A 27,473-nucleotide genomic window follows, 5' to 3' on the forward strand; every position below is an offset into this window, starting at 1 on the left:
CAAGGAATGAGAAGACAGAAAGGAGAAAAAAAAAAAAAAAAAAAAAACTAAGGGGTTATTAAACAGTGTGCGAATCATCAGTACTGATTTTTTTTCGTTCCTCTATAAAAAGAAGGGTGCAGAAATATTATTTTTTAAATTCCCAAATCATCAAACAGGTGAAAGAGAATCCTTTCTGGAGTAAAATCAAGACAGGAAACAGTTTGTTAAAAATGTTTTACCATACTCTCCGGGCTCCACTCTTTCATTTAATGTCTCTGTGTGAAAATATAGAATAGAGCACTCTTCATCTCTGGTCTGTCCTCACACCTGTAAACAAGTACAGAATCCTTTAGAACACGTCTTGCTGAAGATCACTGACAGTGTGAGTACGTAAGAGGTACACTGACAGTGTGAGTGTGACAGTGTGAGTACTTAGTTGTCTCTAAGTTTGTTTTAGGTTTGTGTTCTCTTCACACTTCAGTCTGGAAGTCTCCTTCGGATATGTCAGGTGTGTTGGCTGGGGATGTGTCCCAGGGTTTACTGCGTAACTCCAGTATGTCCTTATGTTCGTTGGAGCCACACATCTGCTCAGGGATCATGGTCTTAAAGCCATCCCAAGATCGCTGGTCGTCTGCGGTGGACTTGTCCTGAATATGCACATACAAAAGGAAAGAGAAAAATTTTAATTAAAACCTGAGCATGAAAGTTACTCACCTTCATTAACCTCAAACATTCTCTTACACAAAGTATCATGGTAATCATAGTTTTTAAAGATGCATATATTTCCAGGAACAAATTGAGTAAAATATACATGGTTATAATTTGAATATATTTTTAGAAATGCATTTTATTATCACAGTGGTGGTTAACCCAAAGTTATACAGTATACACACTGAAAGCTTGGGGATAGTACGATTTTTTTTTTATTCTTAATTTTATTCAGCAAATACGAATTAATCAATCAAAAGTGACGGTGAAGGCATTTATAATGTTACAAATGATTCTTATTTCAAATTAATGCTGTTCTTTTGAGCTTTCTATTTATCGATAATTATCTTCACAGACAGCAACATAGTGTCAGCCCAGATCCGGCCCACATCTGGTACACATGGATTCCACACGTTCCAGATGTGGGCCGGACCTGGGCCGACACAATATGTTTGCTGTCACAAAAAAATATTAAGCAGCACAACTGTTTCCAACATTGGTAATAACAATAAATGTTTCTTGAGCAGCAAATCAGCATATTATAATGATTTCAGGTTCACATGACACTGAAGACTGGAGTATTGATGCTGGAAATTCAGCTTTGCATTGTAATTTGTAATACAAATTCACAACATTACAGTTTTTACTGTATTTTGATCAAATATAATATAATGGATATAAAACATGAACATAAATCAAATGTTTATTTATAATGAGTTAAAAAAATCTATATACACATTGGCCACCACTGTAACAACAACAGACTTATAATAATTGACAGGAAACAGATCCCATTTTTTATTTTACAGTGCTATAACTATGAAGAAGAAAACTATCACTATCATGGTAATTTTGAGACCTGCCAGGAGCATCGCAAGGCTGAAAAACAACATTTTATCTTGTCTGGGCCGTAACTAATGGAAATGTGCTCAGGCATTTGTAATTCGCATTTAATACGCCTGAATGCACGTTACAACAGAAGCATAAAGACTAAATGCCGTTATAGTCTTGCTACATTACAACTCGTCTATACAACATATGGAGCGGCTTGCTCATCGGCATTAGTGGTGACCTGTGCTGCGTTTTATACCCGGCTATTTCAGGTGTTCATTACTTCAGATGGCCAGAACACATATCTTCTCCATCCCATTGAGACTAATGATGTATCCTACAGCTATATGGCCTCTTAATGCTAGCTAAATTGCATTATACAGTAGGGGCAGATTAATCTAATCACATACAAAGAGTGAGGAAATATGAAGTTAGGATTGTAAGAATAAAAAAAAGAGAGACAGCCAGAGCAAGGCCATTCGAAGGGAACTCTGTTGAGACCTGACGAATTCATCTCGCCATTTCCCCTCCTCTTGAATCTATTCCCAACTTCCCTCGAAAATGAGATGAATGAACCTGCATATCTCGAAACGTTTGAGGCGATCAATTACAGGGTTGCTGTCGGCTCCCCCTCAGCTCAAACGCCCGCTGATTGCGCGTGTGACGGATTGGGAAGATTGGAAAACACCACGTAAATGACTCGTCTGTGGTATGACTGAGAATAAGTTTCTCTGCCTCCCTCTTGTTCGTGAGTGTTTGTGAAGGGGGGAGGCTTATAAACTCCTCAGGGAAATGAAAATATGAGCACTCACACACACATACACTAAACTCAGACATGCACATTATAACAATATTTCCAAGCAGAGCAGAATGTCTTCTCTTTTTGCTCTTATTCACAGCCTCTGGTTGAGTTTGTTGGCTCATGTAAGCAAGTTTCCATCCACAAGGGGGCGATAGCAGCCTGATTATAATTCAGTAGGCAAAATGGATACAAAAAGCATAATCTGGCATCCAATTTGCATGCTAAACGCTGAAGAAGGAACATTTTGTCGAGCAGAAGTGTTGTTAATGCTGAAGAGGAGCCCGACTTTATTCCTAAGAGAAAGCTAACGCGATTGTGCTGCTCTTGCGTATTTCCTTTCCCCTCCATCTCTCGTCCTCTCGATCGCTCTACTCGAAACAACCTTCCTTCACTTCCTCTCGCTTTCTCTATCTCTCCTCATCAGGATTTTCTACTTACACTCGAAGAATTCTTTTCACCTCCGGCAGACGAAATGCTCCATCGCTTTTCCCTCTGTTGCAATAAAAAATGAGGATGGGAGGAAAGAAAAATAAAGGAAGAGAGACAGAGAGGGAGAGAGAGACAGGCAGAGAGCACAGGGTGAGAGAGAAAGAGAGAGAAAATGAGGGAGGATCACAGTCACAAAACATGTCTGAGGGGAAGCGATGTTTGTTTGAATTTTTGTTACCTTGATGGAGGAGTCTGTCTATAGATTCACTCTTGGAGGCTTGCGCGCTCCATCCCCCATTTTTCTTTTGCACACAGACAGAGACGACTTAAACGTCTACAGCACTATGCTCAACATATGACAAGAGAGGTGACTGCTAACTTCAGCATGTATGAACCATGTCTGTATTGAAACACTGCAGTAGAGGAAGAGGAAGCTTAGCACTGCACGCTAAAGGGAAGGAGATTCTGTGAAGTTTGGAGGCAAAAGGGACATGGAGATTCAAATCCTGCTGCTTACCTTCTAAAGCCGGGCTCAGACTACAGGAGTTTTTAAATCTTAACTGATTGTGAAATCTGGTTGCACCACGCACATAAGGAGCATCTTCACAGATTTTCTTCTTTTAAAACTCAAACTTGCACACATTACAAAATTTGAAATTCGTGGTGCATCACATACTGCAAGATATTCTCAAAGGGGTCCTATTATGCCATTTCAAAAAGTCTTGATTTTGTTTATGGGGTGTACTAGAATATGTTTTCATGCTTGATTGTTAAGAAAAATCATTATTTTTCACACATTTTACATTATTACAGCACCTCTCTCCGCAGTCTGGCTCAAACAGGCCGTTTTAGATGATGTCCCTCCTTCCGAGATACGAAATGTGCTGTGATTGGTTAGCTGGCCCAGTGTGTTGTGAATGGCAGCGTTTAGTGCGTGTTCGGAAAATGTCAACCCCTCCATAACCGCGAGTTCTTCTGTTGTGTAAATATAAATAAAGATGGCGTCAATTTCAAACCAATTCGAGTCTGATTCAGACCCTGACAGTGTTAACGAAAAAGAGGATCATGCAGAACTAATTTCTTGCACGGATTTTGCAAGCACGGATTTCACAGGATGTTTCAGAGTGGTATGTTATTAGACATTTTCTTATACATTATAGATACAATGTTATCCTCCATTTAATCATGATATTTGTCAGAAAACTAAGGTAAAAAATTGTATCGATCACAAAACCATAGTTAATTCTCCTAAGGAGCAGTGAACCATCTTACAAAAGCAACAGAAAACAAGCTGCTCTCCATAAAATGTGCAGCGCACAGATAAACCCTGGGGTTATAATGTTTAGGAACAGTGTTTAAAATCAATTTTAACCACTCTAATTTCGTCAGCCTTAGGAAGGTCAAACAATTGAGTTTTGGAAATGGGATGAAACAATATCTCTGACATAGCGACAACACTGTCTTCTCTAACGCAGCTCAACCAGGCCTCTTCCCCTTTTTCGCATATTCCGGGGGCGGATATTATTTAAATAAGAGACATTGTGACTTCATAAGATACGGAAAAATCATGTTGTAGTCCAAACAAGCCATTATCTCCCTTTGGAGTGTACTTTGAGCTTTGTAACCTTACAGATCTCTTTTTATGCTTAAACAGCAACCTCACACACTAGTTGAAAAAATGAAAAAGCATATTAGGACCCCTTTAAGATTATCATACCAGATTTAGCACCTCATGTGATCTCATTGGGAAGCAGATGTAAACAAAATGGATACTGTGTCGTGGCAACTTGCTGTAGACATTATATGAGGAGACATTATAAATATAGTTGTGTTGTTGCCTCATTTTGACCAGTCGTTCCTTCATCTCCGTTGTCCACCCATATAGCTGCTTGTTGTTTTGGGGTTGCCGTTTCTTTCTCCTTGTATACTTGTCTCTCATTGACTTGTGGAAGTTTAAAATCCTAAATATCAAACGTTTGATATTGTTGAGGAGGCCTTGATGTGTCCGTAAGCAGATCGGAAGGTTTAAGATCTGATCTGTAAACTCCTAACATTATCAGATCATCCATCTGGGCAGAACATCGGAACCGGCCAATGTCCTGGACGCGGATGGGGTAAATTGGGCAAAAATCGGCCTGAAACTCCTGTAGTCTGAGCATATGTTTACTGAAATAGAACCTTATTTGTGACATTTGGAACGCTCAATATAGTGTGTAGAAACTCTACATGCAGTGACTAATGAAATAATAAAAGTATAAAATAGTAAAAAAAAAAAAGTTAAAATAGTTCATTCTAGGTCTTCCTTTGTACTTGTGTTCTTGAGTTTTGGAATTGAATGTCGCTTGATGATGACGTAGTACGAGAACACAATGACGCAATTTCGAATGCATATTGAGAAACGGCCCAATTGTTTTCATTTGTCATGCGTGTCCTTGCGATGAGGCACGTTTCTGCGCAAGTTTGATATGAGGCTGCCTTAGAAATTAGTCAACAAAATGTTTCTGCCTTCCTTTTGGAATCAGGGGTGCACTTATGATGCTGTTTTAAGCCACCTTTCCACTGCACACGACATTCGCATACGATTGTCGCATTTCGCCCCCTAGTGTCAGTCGCACAGAACTTTGAAATTGGTTGTGAAGCAACCGTTACCCTCGGCTATTCACAATGGTAAAATTAATGATTTTAATTAATGTAGTGCATGCACTAATATATCCACACAAAACAAATGACCCTCAATACATCTAAAATAAAAACATAGTAGATTTTATAGAGCTAATCAATATAAATATTGATTTAATAATTCAATAAATATTTTTTTCTGCCATAATTATTAATAACTGCCATTTTACAGAAATAGCGTTTACAGAATGACATTAAAGTGCTAAAATATTGGTAATTCTAGCTTCGCGCTCATAGTTTTGATTAAAATACATAACATCTGGTCGACCGGTCGCATACGGTCTAGCCGCAGAAGTTCAGATATTTCAACATATCCGAAGCACAAATCGGATCCGAAATTTCTACATACGCATATGATCGGAACTCCACGCAGCTCCCGTACTACTCTCTATTGGAAATGAATGACTTCAGGTCCGACGGCTGTCGTTTGTCGTGTGCAGTGGAAAGGCGGCTTTAGTAGGCAGATCACTACATTTTGGAAAATAGCTATTCTGTCTTTACAAATTATTTACCAAATCCTTACAGAGAACATAACGGATTAATGTAATTTAAAAATGGATTTCACTCTCTAACTCTCTTTTCTGTCTCCTGAAAGTGGTCATGGGTATGAATGACATCAGCAAAAACACATATTGTCTGTGGCTGCATACGAAATCGCATACATCCCAACCGAATTTACAGTACTCATAAAACAGTAGGCAAAAAGTACTCGGATCGCCTACTTCTTCCAGGGAGATTCTGAAGTGTGCATAGGATGGGCACTTTACTATACCATGAGGTCACGGGAGAGGATTTGTGAATGGCGGTGACGCTGGTACAGTAGGTCACATGATAAGGGCAACATGGCGAATGTAGTACATCCAGATGACATTCATACTACACACATTCATACCATATAGAACATACTTTTTTAGCGGTCACAAAGTAATTACTTATTCAAAATAAGTACCTTTTCAAGAGATTATGCGATTTCGGATGCAGCCAGTGTGTCTGAACTACCCTAGAGTGCTGATGAAGCATATGAAAATGAAAGTAGCCTACTATTATTCGAATCACTCCTTTGATTTCCCTCATCCTTTCCTGCATAACATTCAGTCATAATTCCATCTAGCATTTTTCATTTTTTTTTTTTTACCCACAAAAGTTTGTTTATACCCAAGAAAGATTCGCCATTAATGTTTCTACAGAGTTTACAACTGTTTCTCTCCTCAACACAAAGGCACTCTTTTGGATTCAAGGACTTAGTAATAGGTGAGTGCAGAAAGCAAAGAGAGGCACCGCAACACAGCAGTGACCACAACCTACTGTATGTGTCCAGCACACAAATGAGAAAGCACAGGTCAGATAAGAAGTCAGCTGTTGCACACTGAAGCAAAGGAAAGATGTGAAAGGAGCAGTGTCTACAGCAGCAGGGCAGCGGGGGAGAGCAAGTTCAATAGCTGTGGGAGTTCTGTACTGGTCTAGAAGTTTCTATGGAGACTACAGTATAAGACTATAGGTTGGAAAGGACAAAAAGAAACACTCTCTATGAGTGCTGTGGCTCAGGCAAAATGCTCTCTGGATGAGATTTTTTTTTGTTACCTTTTCTGTTTGTCGCCCTTGGGTCTGCTGACTGCCTGGCTACAGTCAAACTATGACAGAAAACATGTAGTTTCAAACCAAGGAAAGACAAAGACAGGCAGCAGTGCATTGTGACCAAAAAACAAACAAATGCAAAACAATGTAGCAACAATAAACAAAATCATAAGCTGTAGGTTAAAATCCAGAAAAAAGCATATAACAATCACACTAAAAAATGCTGGGTTGTTTCAAACCATGTTTGGGTCAAATATGGACAAACCCAATCATTGGTTTAATTTAAGTTAAATTGAAACTTTTTCCCCACCAGCGCTTTTTGGTAATTTTAACAAAAAACCATGGCCCACAGAATATTTTGTTGTATGAATATCTAAACATGCAATTTATCAAAAGAAAGAACCCTCTGCTTTGAAAAAAATTAAATACAAATTAATTCTAGCTTAATGCATTCTTTTTCCATAAAAAAGCAACATTTTGAGCAAAAAGCTGAGAAAATCGTGTTTTTGTCAAAGACTACATCTGGATGGGATTAAGAACGATGATCAAAACATAGATTGAGTAGACTGAGTCCATCAACACGCCCAATGCTTGCACAGTCCTAACCACTTCCTGTGTCGACATTTCACTCGGTAACATTAGGCTGTTTTGATTCAAATGCTGTTTATTGTTGATGATCACATCATATGCTTTCATATGCATCTGCTTACATGAGATCACTAGTTTCTGCTTCTTCTTTGTCTGTGTTTTGACCTGGAGATACTGTACTCGTTCAGGTGATACCTAATAGCGCCCCCTGCCTTATAACAGTGATAACACAGAAAGCCGTAAAATCTCGTCAATGGCAGGGAAGCGTTTTCTCATAAAAGACAAGATAACTCATCAGTGGCAGGGAAAGAGTTAATCCACATTTGACCCAAACATGGGTTGAAAAAACTCAGCATTTTTGGATTGAGTAAAACAACATGGGTGTGCAACACAGAAGAGGAATGAGTATAGCACGACAAGGCCTCTGTCAGAGATGAGTGTCTGGGGTAATGGTGCGTTCAAGTCATGTCAGAAAGATCGTATTTACGATTTGAACGCACATGAACGCCACAACAAAGTTATAATACAAGTGGGAAACTCTGGATTTTCTTTGAGCCCCGATACGAGTTGGGAGAAACATGGCGGAATACCACAAAACATCTAGGTTTTTAGCAGTGACTTTTTATTTACAATGAAATAAGCTAATTGCCTGTACAAAATATAATAGCCAGTGTTGCCAAGTCCGCAGGTTTCCTGTGGAATTGGGAAACTTTTACATTGTTGCCATGGGTTGTTTTTTAGTCAGTGGGTTGAAGCGAATTTCTTAAATTAACTAGTGCTAAAACACCGCAGACAGCATGCACGTATAAACAACACAATCTTAGTGAATTCTCCCCTCTACATTTATACATTACAGGAGGAGATATCAGTGAGCTTTAGGGTCTCCAAACCAGAATAAATGGCCAGAATGTTGGCATAATGGACAGATTAGACCATTTGTTTCAGTGAAATGTGTGTTTCTTAACTCCAATACAGTATTACAATGATCGGATAACCACAATAAATGTTGATGTTTACGGTCACTTTCATTGCATACATGACCTCTGTGTTCCCTCCATTATAAAGTTATACATTATGTATAAAGGATAATGCGCTAAAAGCCTTATCTGGTCTCTCTGCCTTGACAACTACGGCTGAGTTATACGGCATTATGTCAGCTTGGCTAATAGTCTGTAATCTATTCTACTCTGTTCAATGTTAAAAGAACCACAAAAGGGCAAAATGGACACAAAACTGTCACTAAAATTTATATTATCCCTTCTATGTCATGATCCAGATATGAGCCGAGCTACAATACAGCAAGAACAGAGCCCAACATGGCCAAATCTGCAGACATGACATATCTCACTAATTATGTCTTAATTGGCACAGACTGCAAATTAGCATTTTGATGTGTGTGTGTTTGAGTGTGTAAGAGTCCCATCCCAGCATTAAGCCCCTTCATTAAGCTGTTTGATGGTGCATCTGCTTCAAGTTTGGTCAGCACAATACTATGTAAAGAAAATATCATTTTGGGGCTAATTTTAGGAGGACAAAAGGCAAATACAAGACCGCAAAAAATCAGTTATTCAGTTAATGCCACGGAGGTCTCTAGATGAAGCTCCAACAAATGAGGAATCTAGAGAGAGATGGTGAATGTCGGGGAAAGCATTCATCTGATACTCGCCCTCACTAGAGCAAATTGTTTCAAACAACTTCACAGTTGGGCTCTGATACCAATAATTCAACTCAACTGCAGGGAAACAGTTTCATCGAGGCATAAGCAAACACGCTAAGATTAGGTAAACACTCAGATGCACTAAAACGCGCTTATAATCACACACCCTCTGCTGAGTACTGATAAACGTTAAGAGCATAACCTTTACAGCAAGACAATTACAGTATTTGATTCATGAGACCACCTTGCACTGTGACTATACGTTATCCGTGCTATATGGTTTTGAAATGAGCCATTTGTACTAGAAAGCAGTTTGATTAGCACTAGTTGATAGGGGTCACAAAATGTAATCATGGTTTGGATTAAACTTTCAAATTGTAGATGAAGGCCTTTAACACCTATAGACATTATTGGGTAGATGACTCAACTAGGATACATATTTTAGCTGCAATCAAATTATATATATATATATATATATATATATATATATATATATATATATATATATATATATATATATATATATATATATATATATATATATATATATAAAGCAAGCAATGTTTTATTTTATTATTTTGCCATAAATAATTTGCAACATTAACAACAAGTATTGTGGCTAGTGTGTTCTGGGTTGTTGCAAGATGGGTTTTTTCACCCAAAAAATATTAAGGTAAAAAAAAATTTTTATAATGGCCACAAATTAAGAATTAGTTTTAGTTAATCATGCCAATAATTTACAAATATATTCATTTATTTTAGTTAAATCATAGCCATGAATTAAGTATTTCATTCCTACGACTTCTTACGAGTAAATCGTGGCCACGTTGAACTAATTCGTTGAACAAATTATTACAATGTGGCCACGATTTAGTAAAACGAGGGAACAAATTAGTAAATTGAGCATACTATTTACTTACAATTTGGGAACAAATTAGTACATTTACAACAAAAAACTGTGTAAATAACAAAATGTAACAAAATGTTAAGATCTGATTACAAAATTAAATATTTAAATATTAAATTACAGGGTGGCTCATATATTTGTACATTTTATTTTTTCAATTTTAATTATTTACTGTGAACGTTCAAGCATTTTTTGAACAATATGTAGGAATAAACTGTAAAATATATGGCAATTCATTCTTTTTGCTTCCAAAAACCATACATCAATCCTCCTTCCAAGGAAGTTCGAGATTTTTTTATCCGCTGCATTATAAGAAAAATACCTAGAAATGCATAATTTGAAGCATCAGTCGTGTCCACAACAAATGCGGCTTACGTGCATAAGTTTAATAGTTTTAGGGGTTTGTTCAAGTCTTTTATAAGGGAGTAACTGTGGGAGTAAGAGTAGAAGTTTTCAGTTAATACATATTTCAAGAGCCAGACCGTTGCCTTCCTCTGCTCTCAAGTTCCCCGCTGTGTTCATTTGTAGGATCTCCATTAGCATGAATAGATTGAACACAGGGTACCAGTCCTTCATCCATTTGGGACCATATGGGGTGCCTCCACTACAGCTATCAGCCCATCCAGCATCTTCACTTAGAGGTTAACTGCCTTTCAAACTGCATCAAGCTCCATTCACACTAACATGTGCAATTTAACGGACTGCAAGTGACTAAGGCGCTTCCACTGTCCCCATAGAAAAAAAAAAAAAGAATGAGATGAAGCGAACCTGTGGTACGAACAAGAGATTGAAGTCAGAGTGTGGGAGGAAAACAGAGAGAAAGACGATTAGATGGAATGGACAGTGCCATTTATGGATGTGTTAGAGACCCACTAAGCTCACTGTCCTCACCAGCTGTTAGAATGATCTAATAGGATAAAAATCAAGTCTATAATAAGACAGGAGGGGAAAAATAGCTTAGATTTTTCCCGAATGTGCACTCATCTCTTTACCGGCCCAAACACACACACACACACACACACACACACACATAACATGTTTCCGACCAAACACACGTCATCTGAACCACCTTGTTGCTGGAAGAGTATGTGCTTACGTACTTACCGTATACCGATCAGGTATTTCTCAATTTTAATGCAGATTTATGGTCACATTGATCAAAATTAGATTGTATGTGTTTATGATCTTTTAAATCAAACGTTGATTAATTCTAACTGAAACTTTTGTGGTTTATATAAATTTACATTTACGGTTTTGTTTTAAATAAAACGTTAAAGAAAGGGTTTAAAATAGCACAAGCACAATGACAGGGCAAGGCTGTGTGATTTACAACAGAACATCACAACATCGCACGGAATGTTCTACGCCAAGTTAGCACGGAAAAACACGACCTACTGTGAAAAAACACCCAACATTTAGTCCTCTACACCTCTTGGACTCTACAGGATTTACACGGCACCAATGAGAGCCTCTATAAATCAAGGCCCTGTCACACGGGGCTGGGAATAAGGGGTCTGGTTGACATGCTTACGTTGGCTCTCTTTGTAAACGAAGCTCATTCTCCGCGTTAAAGGCTCGGATTGTCGTGGTGGAGGTGGAGGAGGAACCTGTGAAGGTGGCCGGATTGTTAGAGGGGTTTAAAGACTATACTGTCATGGCACTTTTTAGCACAGCTTTAGTTTTTGAGGTAGATGTGGTTTCATGAAGTAGACTGGTCTTGAGGGAAAAGCTCTGGCTATGAATCCAGCAGGATTGGGATCCACTGTAAAGGTAGTTAAATAGCACACTTATGTCTTTTAGATCATAGTTATCTTCATAAATGTAAAAACAAAACAAAAAAACAACAACAAAAAAACAAAACGCTTCTTTAAGAATGAATTATGCCAACATTCAGTGAATCACTCAAACCAGTCCTGACCTGAAGAAGAAATCCAATTAATTGATTGTCTTATATGCACTGGGTTATTATACAGTAATAATTACAAATGTGCAATTTTATTTTTTCAAACTCTCTTGAAACACCATTATGGTTGTAATTATAGCATTGCCAACATATTCAGAGACCTGTGGCATGAAATCAAAATAATTGTATGCTGTAATTGCTTTCCCGTTGGGAATCAAAAGGCAAATGTTTAAAGCTTCATGACTTGTCAATACTGTCAGAAGGACTCTACACCGTCAAAAGATTTGAAAAGCAAAAAGAAAGAGTTTGATCCTCTGTAATGTGAGAACATGAATCTCTGATGCTTGTCTGCACCTATAATCCAGCATTAGGTTGTCCAAACTCTTTGTCGAGAAGCGTAATCCATCTTCACTGATAATAATAATAATGTCAAATTTAAAACATTTAAATTAACTGAGCAATCATCAAAATAGTCTTAAAATGCATGTGAAAAAAAAACATTCTATTGTAAAATGAATTACAATAAATAAATGTTTTCTTGTCTGCTGTGTCCTGTGTCAGTTTAAGTGCACATTGATCAATGTTTCAATGCTTCTCTTGACTCCATCTAATTGTCTTTTCTTGACATCGCTTCCCTGTTCGATTTAAGCCAAGGTCTGACTTGAGAGATTGCCAAGTTTAGAATTTTGGAGTGGCCAATCAAATCACTCCAGTGGCCATTGTCACCCCAGGGCACGCCTCTGGTGAAAAGTAATGTAGCACAACGATCTAAAGGCCTGAACTGAGCCGAAACTCAGGCTGCAGACAGCATGATCCAAATGAAAAGTGAGTGAGCATGTGGCAAATGCCACCAAAGTATACACTTGTCACAAATTGCAGGCAGGTAATTACTCGGTGGGCAATTGTTTTTAAACCCTAATGACAAAAGCCTCTGGACACCAGCATATGGATGTTTGCAATGCTCCTTCCTCTAATAGAACATTAAAGATTCAGCAGTCTAACTAATGGAAAGATGAACAGTCCGCTCTTTCCAGGGAAAGCAGATAGGAGACAGCACTGCAGAAGGCAGGTGTGATTTGAGAAGCTTAATGGCGGGAGACTTAATATGATCCTACTATTAATACTGTATTAATTAACTTCCAGAACACAAGGCTCGGGGATAAGGAAAGCAGAGAATGCTGTGATAAAGATGTGTTTCCAAACACCAGGTGCATGTGCAATTGCCTTTCAAAGGTTTTTTTTTTTTTACCTCAAGAACCAAAATAGAAACTGTTCACTCCCCATCATACATTTTTTTTAAAGGGACAGTTCACCCAAAGATGAAAATTCTCTCATCATTTATTCACCCTCATAACGTTCCAAACCTGTACGCTTTTCCCTCTTATGTGAAGCATAAAATAATATATTTTGAAACATGGTTTTGAGGTAGACTTTCATTGCATTATATAAATAAAATGTTTCACTAAGGAAAGTCCACTTTTTATAAAACCTTAGATGCATTTTGATCCCTTTGATTTTAAAGCAGTTTAAAATGAATACTGTTCATTTTAAAGCAGGTTAAAGCATCCTTAAAACAAGACGTTTTCTGCCTTAAGTTATTTATATCATTAGTGTTTCAGGTTTAAGTAATCAATTTAGTGCTCCAGTTACTATTGCTTTGGAACTCCTGCAGTGGTGCACGTGTGAGCATGGTGATATTGGTGATCATGTATCGCAAAAATACAGGATTCAAGCACAGGGTGAGATTATTTCACTTGGGTTGGGTATAAGTGTGGGGTTTGCAGGTTAGAGGGGTCTTACCTTGAAGGAGGACATGGCAGGGTCCCTGTTATACCTGTCTATGGTGTGGAACTTGGTGGAGTGGTTGAGTTCATGGTACAGCTCTGAGTGTCTTTTGCGAGTGTGCATCACTTTCTGTAAGGAAGGGGAAAAACAAACAAACAAAAAAACAAAACAAAAAAACAAACAAAAAAAAAAAGCAAAAATAAGAAAGGGCAGGCCAGGGAGGAGCTGGGTCGACGGTAACTGAGTTAAACCGCAAGACTAGGGTGACAATAAACACTCATCCTCTCAAAGGGTGGTGTTCTGATTGGTTAATAAAACCAAGCAATATTAAAGCTCTCTGGTCAGTATAATTTCCTACTTACAGACACTTCCACCAATTCCCAGATTTAAATGGAGGTGGTTGGAAGCTGGCTGCGCTGTTTTGTAGTAAAGACGTTGCAGTCCTATTACTATGAATGGGAGAAAGTGCAACGCACAATATGGTGGAATAAGTCCCGCCTTCTAAATAAAAGAGCCAATCGCTAATATGTAAAGTCATCGCGCCACTGCAACTGCTGTTAGAAGCTCCGCTTGCTGTCAGTCAGTTTTCTGAGATGCGCGCTTGTGACTACACATGCACATTGGCTGGTTCAACCTGAAAAATGCAGGTTTATTGTCATGATTTAAGTATTTAGAAACAACATTTATGAGACAGTTGTTGTCAGATTTCATTGGTGAAGAGATTGAAGCTATACTTGTCTGACTGAAAGCTGCCTAAGAGGCATTTCAAAGATGGCCGCAGAGTAAAATGACTTGCCTTAAAGGGACTTTGTTTGCAGTCACAGCTGGTTTTTGCACAGAGCCGACATTGAGCATTGCTCTAACCTGTGAATATCAGCACTGTTCTCATTTAACATCTATATGATGCGGTTGATTTCTAAGCAAAAATGGAATTTTAAGTTTGTTTACCATTTATTTTGTTATCTTGGGATATCTTTGTTTTAGGGCTACCAACATTAAAAATGTTTATAATTAAAGCGTAACTCTCACCAAAATGCAACCTAGGGTCTTTTTGTTAATCTACCCGAGGCAAACTTTAGTTTAAAAGCATAACTAGAATGGAAACGCCACTTTTAAATTTGACCGTATTTTTGTTTCCGGTCAAATTGCCTTTTGAATGGGAGTTTTAGGGGCACGACTATGATAGCATCAAAATCGCTATTTTTAAAACACTAAGAAGGCTTGACACAACATGAAACTTTGCTCGAAGTATCACCAGGGGCTCTACACATGAACTCGAGCATTGAGAACATTGTTTGTGTACATAAAAAGAAAGATTTTAAACAACTCACTGTAGCTGTTGTTGATTCCGTCTGCCGGCATTTTGTCAGTCAAAAATAGTCGACCTTATTTATTTATTTTACACAAGGGCAATACAGATTTTAGTTGAATATTTAGTTTATTTTTAAAGAGGAATTTAATGCATTAGAAACTAAATGCACCACAAATTATTATATTTCAACTAATTTACATTTTGAAATGTATCTCTGTAACAACAAAAACTAAAACCTATTTTATTCACCTAACAACCCTAATTTATTTATTGGGACAGGAGGGAGAAGATCTCATGCAGCACTGACTAAAATGGAAAAGGTTATGAAGCTCTAAAAGCATCTGAATGTGTTAGTAACAAGACATACCTCTGTTTGAGAAGAAGCCTCCATACCGGAGAGCAAATATCCAGTCATAAATTAACTTAAGCTTTCAAACATAATTGAAGAACTGCTAGTTTAAAAGCACACAAGTGTGTTCTGGAAAAAATGGATTGGGAGACTTTAGACTGGAGATTTGCTGGATTCTGCCATTTGATCATTCCATGGAGGTGCCCATTCCCTCCAGGCTGCCTCAGTCATACACGTGCAGTCTCTACTCGTCTCATTACGCCGTTTATCTCATTCACACACACTAATGCCACTCACTCCACACTTAAAGAGCTCTACACTGATTCAGTGTTTCTGCAGCCTTGATCATGTATTCAGAGATGTAGGCTATAGCCTACTGCTTGTGTATGGTGTTATGTTTAGCCATTATACAACACACATATTGATGACATATATAAGATGTCATTTTGAAATAAGGTGAGCTGATTTCTGAAATGCAAACTACAGTGAATGTAATATTATATATATATTGTTGTGTCATTAGCCTGTGAGATGTATTCCATCTAGTCTTTAGAAATCACACTGGGCAGAATATATATATATATATATATATATATATATATATATATATATATATATATATATATATATATATATATGTACTACTATGTACATATAGACATATATGATAACACTTTACAATAAGGTTAATTTGTTAACATTAGTTAATCTATAAACTAACATGAGCTAACAATGAGCAAAACATTTGCTCCAGTATTTTTTAATGTTTGTTAATGTTAGTTAATACATTTACAGCTGTTCATTGTTTGTTCATGTTAGTTCACAGTGCTATTATATACATACACTCACATACAAATGACAAATTATAAAACTAGAGCAGATTGTGTAGTCACCCTATTTTAAAATGACGCTGAAAAAGCCTAAGGAATCAAGGCATGTGAAACACTGAGCAGTTCAGCCATGGACAGGACTGTTGCTAATATACTAAATGCATGATGGGGGGAAACAAGCACCAGTGCGGCAACTATCATTGGCTCTTTTGTAAGTCCATTGAAAACTCTCTAGCTAATATTGGACAGAAGCACAAACACCAGTCTATGGACAGATGGGGACGGGCTCTTACCTCAAAGTCCAGCTCAGAGTACCGTACTCTTTTCCTCTGGGGGAAGGGGGAGGGGGAGAGAAGACACCATCAATCACAAGTGCACATCTTTCAGCACCTGAGTAAACTTCGGCTCTGGCGCACATGACGCATTGGTCTCATGCAGGTGCAGTGAGCATATAATACACCTCAGCTGACTGAACTGCGTTTTTCCAGTGGGTGTTTTTTGATGTTTGGTTTCAAATTGAACTTCAGCATGAACAAAGGAAAGGGGTATTCACTGTCACCAACATGTGGGAGTGGGGCGCCGTCTTACCGCATTACAGCATTAATGTTAAAAACTATTTTTTTCCTTCATAAAAAAGCATCAGTGATGATGATTTTAGCCTTTGAAATTACAAGAAAGTATGCGTCTGCATATACTGTAAACAGCAGAAGCTATGGTATGTTTGGAAAATGGTATAATATTTCATAAATATCTCAGTTTTGTAAACATCTCTAATCTTCTGCAAACAGCAAAAAAAAAAAAAAAAAAAAAACTTGCTCAGAAGGAACTTGCTCGGCTCTTACAATTTTTGTTTGCACATCTGCATAGTGCAATTTGCATATATAATGTACGGTGTTCAAAATGATTTCCATTAAAATTAATTGAGAAAACCACCTGGCAATACATTTTTCACATAGGCCCTGAAACTGTAGTAGGCTAGTATATGTAAAATGAACAATGTAAACTTTCTCCATGTTACCTGCACATATAGCTATCCCCGTTTATTTTCCTTGTTATAATGTAACATTACAAAGCTGGTTAAAAATCAACAATGTTATCTTTTAAGAATATATATGTTCATCCTTGGAAAATGTGATAACTTATACATTTTAGCTGTGACATTATTTAGCAGTGACATGACAACGGTCACAAAATTATGATATACCAATTGTTGGCGAGGAACATTTGCCCCCTCATATTTTCAGTTTCCTTAATATGAGGAATAGGACACAGTGACGTCACATGGAGTTCTATTGAAAAAATATATATATATTTCTGATGTAATATATCAATTACATAATATATAAACTTCTAAAGTCTGACGGCATGTGAATCATGACAAATGTTTTCTTTAGTAGGTGATTTGTGTCACTTTATAGTGAATGGCTCACACACCGGCAAGTGTAAGACTATCCTTCTTAAACCAAGTAGGCTATGTTACATGGCAAATATGGTTTTATACACATTTATTTAAACTTTTGAGCAATAATTTTGGACCATGGACATTAATTGTAGTATACTAAGTGTCATATCTGAGAGGTTTCCTATGTCTGCACCCTCCAAGGCAATCTGAAAAGCAAACAGAATATTTCTATTTCCTGCTGTACTAATTGAGGCTTAAAATTCCATACACGTAAGAGATGCAATAGTCTATAATAAAAAGTTTAGGTTATTCAAAATACATTCACAAATGGAGGTAACCAATAGTGTCTGTACACATTCTGTGGCAATTTGTCACAAGCTCAAACTCACTGAACACAAACCAGTCAAGACCTGGGCATACTCACAAAGGGAGGATGAGAATGAGTCACATTTTATACTTTGTTTAAAGTGTGAGAAGTTAGTTGTTGACAAAGTTAAGGCGTCACTCGGTGAGTTAGGTTACAGCAAGCCAAAGCACTACAAACCCTGCAGTGTTAAAGCCCACTAAAATATCAATACCCAGGAACCTTTTCCTTTGTGACCCCAACCTTACATCACCAAACTTGAGTTCTTCAGAGAAAAAGTTTTAAAAACCACTTCTAAAACTGGTGTATTGCAGCCTTACCAGCATGATGATATGAAAATGATATGCATGATGTATACTCTAACAACCAAGGCACTTGAGTAATTGTGTGAGACAGAGACAGAAAGAGAATGATTGAGAAACATTTTCTGTATTACACAGGTGGTCAACTGCCAAAGCATTAAAACAGTTTTAAAGTCAACATGAAATTAATATTTTACTTCCGTGATGTGATTTATTTCAGAGTAAATCAGGTAATCACGGATGAAAAAAAAAAACACTTTAATTAAAGCTACAATATGTATTTTTTTGCCGCTAGGGGTCGCTAACCTCTTACAATAACAAAGGCGTAGGTTGATGACGCATAAGCATTAAGCAGAATTATAGACCTTGTCGTCAAGCTGATGGATCTAATAATGTTTATAGATGAGTGAATACATTGATGTTTTTAACATGACTGTGGTATGAAGCAAGCCGCGATTGCTAATGAGAGACAGATATCGGCGCCACACGTGAGTCCCGCGGATATAAAGGAATAAGGACAATTAATTCTACCAAACTATCCAGTGCTTTATTACTACTCACACAGGTCAGTTTATTGGGCTAATTAAACTTGTGAGGTAACGCAGCGCTGTTTCACTTGGTCTAACAGTTACACTATCACACTAAACTACATTTGAGTGTGTTGAATGTTATTCTATGTGTTAGTTTGTTGGCTGTATGAGACTAGCAGTAAGCTAGATCAACATTAGAATAACATACAGATCATATTCTAACATTTCATCATGTTGAACTATATAACATTGATTAGTTTTATGTACATTTGCTCACCTGTCTAATAAAGTACACGCAACACTCTTGACAGAGACGCCACTCGCATCTCTGTCAAGTCGGTCGCGGACGTGGAGCTCTCGGCATCTCGAAAATGCCACACTGATATTGATCCTCGTTTTAATTCTCCTTTTGTCCCAAAGTCTGCTTGCCATGGTCCATAATGTTTGAACAAAATAATAATAGTGTGAGCGTGCCGCTAGGCGTAACCCAGTTGACCCTGTCAGTACAAGTGGAAACGAGGGTAACGCGGATATGATGCCACTGACTGGCGACTCCCTCCCTTACTGCAAAAATCTTACATAGTTCACCTTTAATGGGAAATATAAGTTGATAAATAGTCATTTTGCCAAAAACTAACTACGCCTTATGAACGAAAGCTTATAAGCATGTTCTCAGTTTACCTGTTATTTGCCGCACTTACAAAATATGTTACACCATTCTGGTGTATTAATATTATTGTTATTATATTATATATACTTTCATTTTTAGTGTTTTGTTTAAAAAAAATGTAAATCTAATGATGTTCATTGCTAGAAAGCAGCAAAAATCACTGTTAAAAAAATGATAAAACTCATAAAAATAAAACAGCTCATAAAATATTTAGTTTGACCTTCTGAGTCCAACATTTTTTGAAACTTAAGCACTTCCATTTGGAGTTTCAGGCACTACGTTTGAAACAAGACGGCTTAGGGTGATGTTAGTTTAAAAAAGTTTTTTTTTTTTTTTTTTTTTTTAGATGCAGAGCAAGTTATTACATTTTGATGAAGAACAAGTTTTATTTGTGCAAAAAAAAATAAAAATAGAACCTACTAATTTGATGCATACTTTAAGTTTGACAACTGACTTTAGTTATAAATTCATGCCCCAGTCCCAAGAACTATGTATAGGAGACAGAGCGGGAAGGTTTTGTGTCATTTAATGAAGGAATGCAGGCTCTCTCAGGCACTTCCTCTGGCTGTTTCTCTCTCACCATCTGCTGTCCCTCCTTGTGGGGCTGTAGTGTAATTATAGAGAGAAGCGCAACTGCACACACACACACACACACACACACCACACACACACACACACACACACACACACACACATACAAACACACCAAACCTGATGCAGTCACCAAGTTGTGTAACATCATGTTGACAGGGGACTCTGGGTTTAGAAGGCACACCTGAATGCATTCCAGTGATGGACTGACGAGAGAGTTGCTACATGATCAGTATGCATTGCGTCTCTGGGACAACAGATGATGTACAATCATTCAGCCCCGAAATGAAAGGAGACACTGCTAATAAGATAAATCAGCCATGGTATTGCTCTCCTGTAACAACACCTAAAAGGGAGAGTTCACCCAAAAATGATAATTTACTCACCCTCATGTCATTCCAAACCTGTATGACTTCTGCGGAACACAAAGGAAGATATCTTGGGGGAAAAAAAAGTCAATGGGGTCTAGTGTTGTTTTGGACCTCATTGGCTTCCATTGTGTAGACAAAAAGTACAAATAAACTCTTCAAAATATATTTTATTTTTCACTGAAGAAAGTCATACATGTTGGGAATGTAAATGATGACAATTAAATTATTTTGGGAGAACTAGCCCTTTAATTGTAATTTGTAGCTAGGTAAGATTCTACGCCTTGTGTGTTTAGGCCGGCGTGTTTGCAATCACTGCATTCATGCTTGGTTTCATCTCTCTTATGTTTTTTGTTGTGTTGATCTACCTGACATTTTTCTGCCAGCATGATTCTTTGTGCTATGTGGTCCCCGGTTCCCTTTTTCCTGGCAAGAATGCCAGGAGATTACAGTACTATTGTGTACCTAGGTTGTATGCCACAATTGTAAACCACAGGTGGTTTCCAAAATACCCTGGGACATTCAGAAGTGATGGTTGTTCTAGATTGTGAAAGAATGTACCCCTACTTTAACCCCTACTTACTTCCAAAGATCCAGCCGAGAGGCTGGTGTTGGTGCTGCCCAGGTTGCGGGGAAGGGTTCTAGTGCGCTCCACTGTTCCCGAGGTAAGGATCTGCCGGACAGAGGGACGATTCTGCTTGACCTGCAGGGTGTGGGTGTTGGAGTGCGTGTGCCCGGTGTGGGCCGGCAACTGTTTGAGAGTGCCGTAGGAGCGGTTTAGGTTCATGCTGATGTGGTCCACAGGTGCAAAGTCTGCAGGGTATGCCTCACTCTCAGCTGGATGCAGAGTCAAGGGTGAAGGGGGTGGAGGAAAGGGAGGGTCATCTACTGTAATGTTCAGGGGCTTCCCCTCATCCTGGGGTGGAGGAGGGGGCTTGAGACTGACTGTCCGACGTGGTAACACCATGTAGTCCCCTTCCCCGCCTCCTCCAGCTGAATCCTGGGTGGAAGAAGGGTTTGGTCGGGCCCAACCCAGCCCACTCTCTGTGCACAGGTAGATGGGTCCGGATCGCTGATGCTGGCCTTGTTGCTCCACATTGACATCCTTCTTCAGTGGCTGCTCGCTTAGCTCATTCAGGGTACCCAAAGCAGGTACCTGCACCAGGAGGTTAGGGGGTGGGATATTCCCAGGTAGGCTGCTGAAATTAACTCCTTCCTGATGACCTGCCAACTTGGGGTCGTCCTCGTCATCCAGGGAGATGCGGGATAGAGTGCCAGTTATGGTGGCAGGGTTACAGGTGTTTACCTCCTTAAAGATGACTGAGGTAGGGGAGAAAGGAAGAAAGAGAGAGAACAGATAGACAGAAGTGGGGAGGAAGAAAGAGACAGGAGCAGAAGTCGAGTGCACAAGATCACACAGATGGACGGAGAGGCAAAGAGCAGAGAGAGAAACCAATCATAACAGAAAGTTGGATGGTGAAACGATACATTACAGAAAAGGAAAGGGGAGTGAAGGAAGATGGTTACACAGGAGTTCCCAAAGGTATAGAACCCAGATGTTTTAGAGAGAGGTTGAAGCAGTGACAGAGTAAGCAAGATTGATTCATGTGGGTGCGGAGAGAATGTGATCGGTGGAGGGAATGATGGGATAAGAGACAAAAGAAAATGAGCTCAGTTGCACGGAAATGGAGCATGCCAATGGAGAGGTCAGAAGAGCAGGAAAGGGTCAAAGGTGCAGAAGGCAGTGAGGGCAAGAAAGGACAAATATTTTCAGGCAGGTGAGTTAGTAACTGGGATTCTCAGCATGCAAATTTGGATTGCAAAATCGGTTGCAAAGGCTGGTGCTACAGCAGGAGTTCAGTCGAATTAAGTAGGGATAGCAGGGAAAGCCATGCACAAAACAGCTGCTCTAAGGGAAAAACCATCAGCGGTAAAGGCTTAACCATTTTATACATCATTTATAAGCTCTCATTTAACAGAAAACATAACTTAGTCAAAAGGTGAAAAAGTAACATGGGGAAAAAACTTAAATAAACAAATCTAAAATAACATACCTGATGAAAAACTTTCATTTTTTAAGGTTAATATTATTACAATGGTAGTTTCTCGTCCACAAAATTGATCAAAAATGTATCCATTAATGCCCTAGTATGCTGAAGATGATAAGGGTATGGTAATCAAAGAGCAAAAAATGCATATTTGGTATGTCAATTTATGCAAAACAATAAAATACTTTAGTCTAACACAAATTGCCAACTTAAGTGTGAGACTTACATGGGTGTCCTCTCTCTGCAAGTGAGGGGGAGACAACGATGTGCAGGGTTAACTTTACATTAACAAACTTAACCAAACAAACAGCATTAGAACCAGGCCAATGTGAAAGAACCGGTGAGGAGAGTGCAAGAATGAGAAAGCAAAGAAGTGCAATAGTGAAAGGCATAATGGAGGGTCTAGAAATACTTACCCGTTTGACAAGCCAAGTCCACATCTTTCTCAAAGTCCGTCTGTGCAGGTGAATGAAGGACAGAAGAGAGATAACTTAATCTTGTTACAAACGACATACTATTCATAAGTGAACTATAATATAGATGCCAGTTCTTGATAATTTACATACAGTCATACAACTTTGGCATGGTGAAGGGTGGAGCTGAGGGCAGTAACAGACAGTATGTGGCGGTTAAAGTCCATCAAAAAGAAACAACATTTTCATTTTAGCAATCACCACACAGTTTCGACAAAGTCCTAGTCTAATGCAACACATCTGCAACACCTCTACAATAAAAGCAGATCCCTTAGCACCAGCACTAATTACATTGAACCGAAGTGAAAATAAATTAGCATATTGCAGTCTGACACAGCTGGGCTTGACTTTCCAAAAAAACTAACAAAAAACGGATATTATTTTTATGAAAAGAGGGTAGGACTCTTAAAAAAAAAAAAAAAACAGTACAATGGATGCAAAATGACTGCGTCCCTCAGGGTAAACCGTAAACGTCCATCCGAGAGCAGTTCTTTTTAACTCCAGGCCTTCATTGGAATTCAGTGTTGGTTAGTGCTGCCAAAAGAACTGACTCTCAAAGGAGTTCAAAACAAAGCTTTAGTGAGGGTATTACACTGTGGAGCAATTTTAGCATTCCCAGTGAAAGCAACTTATATGTATACATATACCTGCATATTTAAGTTGAGACCTGCGACTATGCAAAACTTCTACTGCACAGCCATGGAAATGAAGTTACTTTGTACTACATAAATTAAAGTCAGATCTGCTGACAGCTAGCAACTTATCTAATTAGCGGGTTAATATGCTCACAGTACGCCAACAGCTACACTCTAAAATTGACAGTACTAACTCTAAAGCAAACACATGCAATCACGTTCATTTCAGAGACGTACGGTCATATGATTTTGCTCCAGGACTAGGCTCTGGCGGTGAACGTGGGCACGGTTGGGGTTGAGTGTATGTATGTGGTTGTGGTTCAGGGTGTGGTTCTTGTCGAGAGTGTGGTTGAGAGTATGGACGTGGTTGTGGTTGAGTCCGTGGGAGTGGTTGTGGTTGTGATTGAGAAGGTGGTTGTGGTTCAGAGTCTGAGTGTGGTTCTGGTGGAGAGTGTGGGTGTGGTTATGGCTGTGTCCATGACTGTGATTGGCCAAGGCTAGAGGAGGGTGGGTGGGGCAGGTTTGGTGGCAGCCTTGGCAGCACCCAGGTGGATATCGGAGTGACCCACACTGGTCCTGACTGTAGAGGCTGGGCTGGTGTGGGCACCTCTGCCGGCAAAGAGGCAGAACGGAGAGAAAGGTAGAGAGAGAAAAAGTGAGCGGTGAGCTGAGGAGATGAAGTGGAAAGGTGGAGCAGACCTGCAGGGGCGGTTATCCCTCTCATCCAAACCTATCCACACACACACACAATTGGAGAGTTCCTGCTGTAGTTACCATGGCTACATGCAAGTCTAGTCTTTGTCACAAACAAATCGCTGCAGGACACTGGGTAAAGGGCTTAAAAACTATTAAAACACCCCACAAGGTTATAAGTGCTAAGTATGTTACTGACGTGCAGTTTATTTATAGTATATATCTAGTTCGACCTTACAACATTTGAATATGTGCAACGCTATTCAAAAAGCTTCTGATTTTAAGCACTTATGTCTCTAACTGAACAACTATTGTACAACTATCTTAATATTAGAAACTGCACAAAAAGGGCTTCCTTAAAGGAAAGAGGACATAGATGGGAGCTGACCAGGATTTTTAACCAGCAACCTCTGTAGAATAGTCTTTCGCATTCGGTGAGCCGCCTGCTCCAATTTACAATACAACACCAATTTGAAACACAATCACCCAGTAACCCATGCTGTTTAGGAGAGGAGGAGCCGACCCTCTGAGAGTCCCACGTGAGATGAAATGGAATGGAATGCTATTCACCATGATCTGCACCTGGCCGTTCTTGCAGGAGTCCGGAGAGTTTTCACTGTCGTCTTTGCAGCCGCCCATCCTGCAGCGCACTGCATCCTGCACCTGAGGTGGGAAGTCATGAGATACAACCAGGGCAAATCATAGAGGCTCAAAATTGAATCAAATCAATCAATCAGATACGAAAACATCATAGTTTCAAACCTCTATAATGACAATCACACAGTAGCAGAATATTAGGATTCTATGATGCATCGTGATGCAGACGTGGACGATTGTGCATAGATGCAGTAATAGACCATAATCGATTATAACCGTTTCAGCCTACTAACGTTTCTCTGATGTCATTCGTCACATACACGCTTGTCTCGCTTGCGTAAAATGGTGGAGAAAGGTGAAACACAAAAGCGAGTAATACAAAATGCACCCACTATTTTAACATAGTGTGTGTGTGTGTGTATGTGTGCATGTGTGCGAGTGTGTATGCGCGCGTTATTGTAACTAAAGTACTCTATTTGACAGTTTCATGCGCTTTTAGTATTTACTAGAGTTTATTAGTTCTAAATGCTACTGTCTTCAGCTGTGTTCAGACTGTGTTCAACGCAACGCATTGTGATGCATTGTGATATTGAATGGAATCGTTGATATGATAATCAAATTGAATCATGAGACCAGTGATGATTCACACCCCTACAGAATATGGTTGTCAGTCCTGTTTGTGTTCATATATAGTTCAGGTATAAAAGAGAGCGTCAACTGCATTTTATAAGCATAGTGACCTTAAAATTTTGGTTAGTATGGCGAGAAAATGGACCATAGAATCACCAAGAGTTGGATACGACTGAAATGTAATGAGAGAGTGAGAGTGTGTTCTACAATGCAGATTAAACATTTTATAGTAATTAAATAAATCTTACAATCAATATGTCATTTTGGTTTAGGCATTCAGTGTTAACGAAGTGGAGTTATGTTATTGTTTTTGTTTACTGCTTCTCATTATAGTCATCCATCACTGCATTACATGTAGAGTGTCATTGATTCTTAAGATTGTTACATCATTGTTAGAAAAAAAAGAAAGAAAATGAATAGGAGGGGTGAATATCTTTCCACAATCGTGTAAATGTTTACATGGAACTAATGATGAAAATAAATATCCTTAAGGCACTAGCAGATTCTATTCACTCAGGAGAATCTATCGATTTAATCTAGTTAGTTTAGTAATCTACAGAGGGCATCCGTATGCAATTTCCCATAAAACTTTGATATTAGTTTATATTCCTGAGTGACAAACATTGCAGTGAGCCTGTTTGCATTTCTGCAGGAAGGATTTACAGAACTGCATATGCTCTACAACAATAGAGAGGAAGACACTCTCTTTCAAAAAAAAAAAAGACAACGTGATAGGCTGTTTTCCCTGACGACAGTGTAGCCTTAGCAACGGGATGCCACTCATTTGCATACAAATTTATGGCCACAACGCCTACAGAATGACCAAGTGAAAGCAGTGTCTCCTAACTGGGAAGATCAGAGCTCTTATTGCCAACAAAGACATAACAGATAATAACTGAGCTTTTCTTACACTATCTGGATGCACAACAGGTGATAAAAATCACAAGAGGACAGAGTTAAATACTGATGTAAACTGATGTCTTAGACTACGTTCAGACTGCAATTTTTTTGCTCACATGTGACTCAGATCTGTTTGAACAGCACAAACCACATGGATTCTGATCTTTTAAAATCCGATTTGAGCCAGTTCCAAATGTGGTACTAAATCAGATACAGGTCAGATGTTCATGCAGGAATTCGGAATTCATGCGAATTTTACATCACTCTAGAGCAACATTTGTCACAATTCTGTGCTCATGGGAGTCACTTCAAAGAATTTACATACCCAAAGTAATCAAAACAGTTGCGAAATCTACAGCTCATACAAGCAAAACACGAACTCTGCTCTATTTTTTCGTATCTTCATCTTTGTTTGTTTTTTTAAATTGCCTGCACATAAATTCGCTGGCTACCGTGGCAGATCACACTATAAATAAATGCATAATCACTTACTTTAACGTCCTCTGTGTTTACCTCCGTACGACAACGTGCTGCGTGACGTTTTTTATCGTTCTTTTGCGCATGCGGGTCAGTTCAGGACCATGATCTGTTCGCACTGGAATATGATATTGGCCACATTTAAAACAACGATGTGAACAGCTATACAATAAAAATCAGGTCTGAGCAATAAATCGAATTGAGTACTAAGGCTCGCAGTGTGAATGTAGCCTTAGAAATGCATTTTGATTTACTTTCAGGAGGGAAAAATGTGCAAAACTTTTACATTTAAGGTTACAAAGGTTTGTCACTCAGGCAGTACCCCTAAAGGGACAATTGTGTACACTGATAAGGTGCATATTTGTACCCTTGGGTAATAATATGTGCCCTTAAGGTACTACTATGAGGGTAAACAAGGTACAGAGATATCTGGAGGCACATTTTAGACACGTTAAT

At 38.7% G+C, this 27,473-nt stretch overlaps 1 protein-coding gene across 9 annotated transcripts in view; it reads right to left on the reverse strand.

The window, feature by feature from the left end:
- Positions 1–372: 372 nt before the first annotated feature.
- adgrb2 (adhesion G protein-coupled receptor B2) overlaps positions 373–27,473 on the reverse strand; it is a 306,144-nt gene continuing 279,043 nt past the window's right edge. For 7 of the 9 annotated variants that reach the window (XM_081376690.1, XM_081376692.1, XM_081376691.1 and 4 more), the window contains 7 exons: positions 24,984–25,076; positions 23,029–23,068; positions 22,839–22,853; positions 21,148–21,884; positions 16,631–16,666; positions 13,862–13,975; positions 373–629 (listed from right to left, as the gene is read on the reverse strand). In XM_081376690.1, coding sequence (XP_081232816.1) covers positions 453–629; positions 13,862–13,975; positions 16,631–16,666; positions 21,148–21,884; positions 22,839–22,853; positions 23,029–23,068; positions 24,984–25,076 — 1,212 coding nt within the window. In that variant the 3' untranslated portion in view covers positions 373–452. Of the gene's footprint in view, positions 630–2,761; positions 2,816–7,012; positions 7,063–13,861; positions 13,976–16,630; positions 16,667–21,147; positions 21,885–22,838; positions 22,854–23,028; positions 23,069–24,983; positions 25,077–27,473 lie in introns of all 9 variants that reach the window. The other 2 variants (XM_081376686.1, XM_081376688.1) reach the window with 2 other exon arrangements.

This window comes from Scardinius erythrophthalmus, assembly GCF_964197995.2.
Source record: "Scardinius erythrophthalmus genome assembly, chromosome: 10".
Classification (NCBI taxonomy): Eukaryota; Metazoa; Chordata; class Actinopteri; order Cypriniformes; family Leuciscidae; genus Scardinius; species Scardinius erythrophthalmus.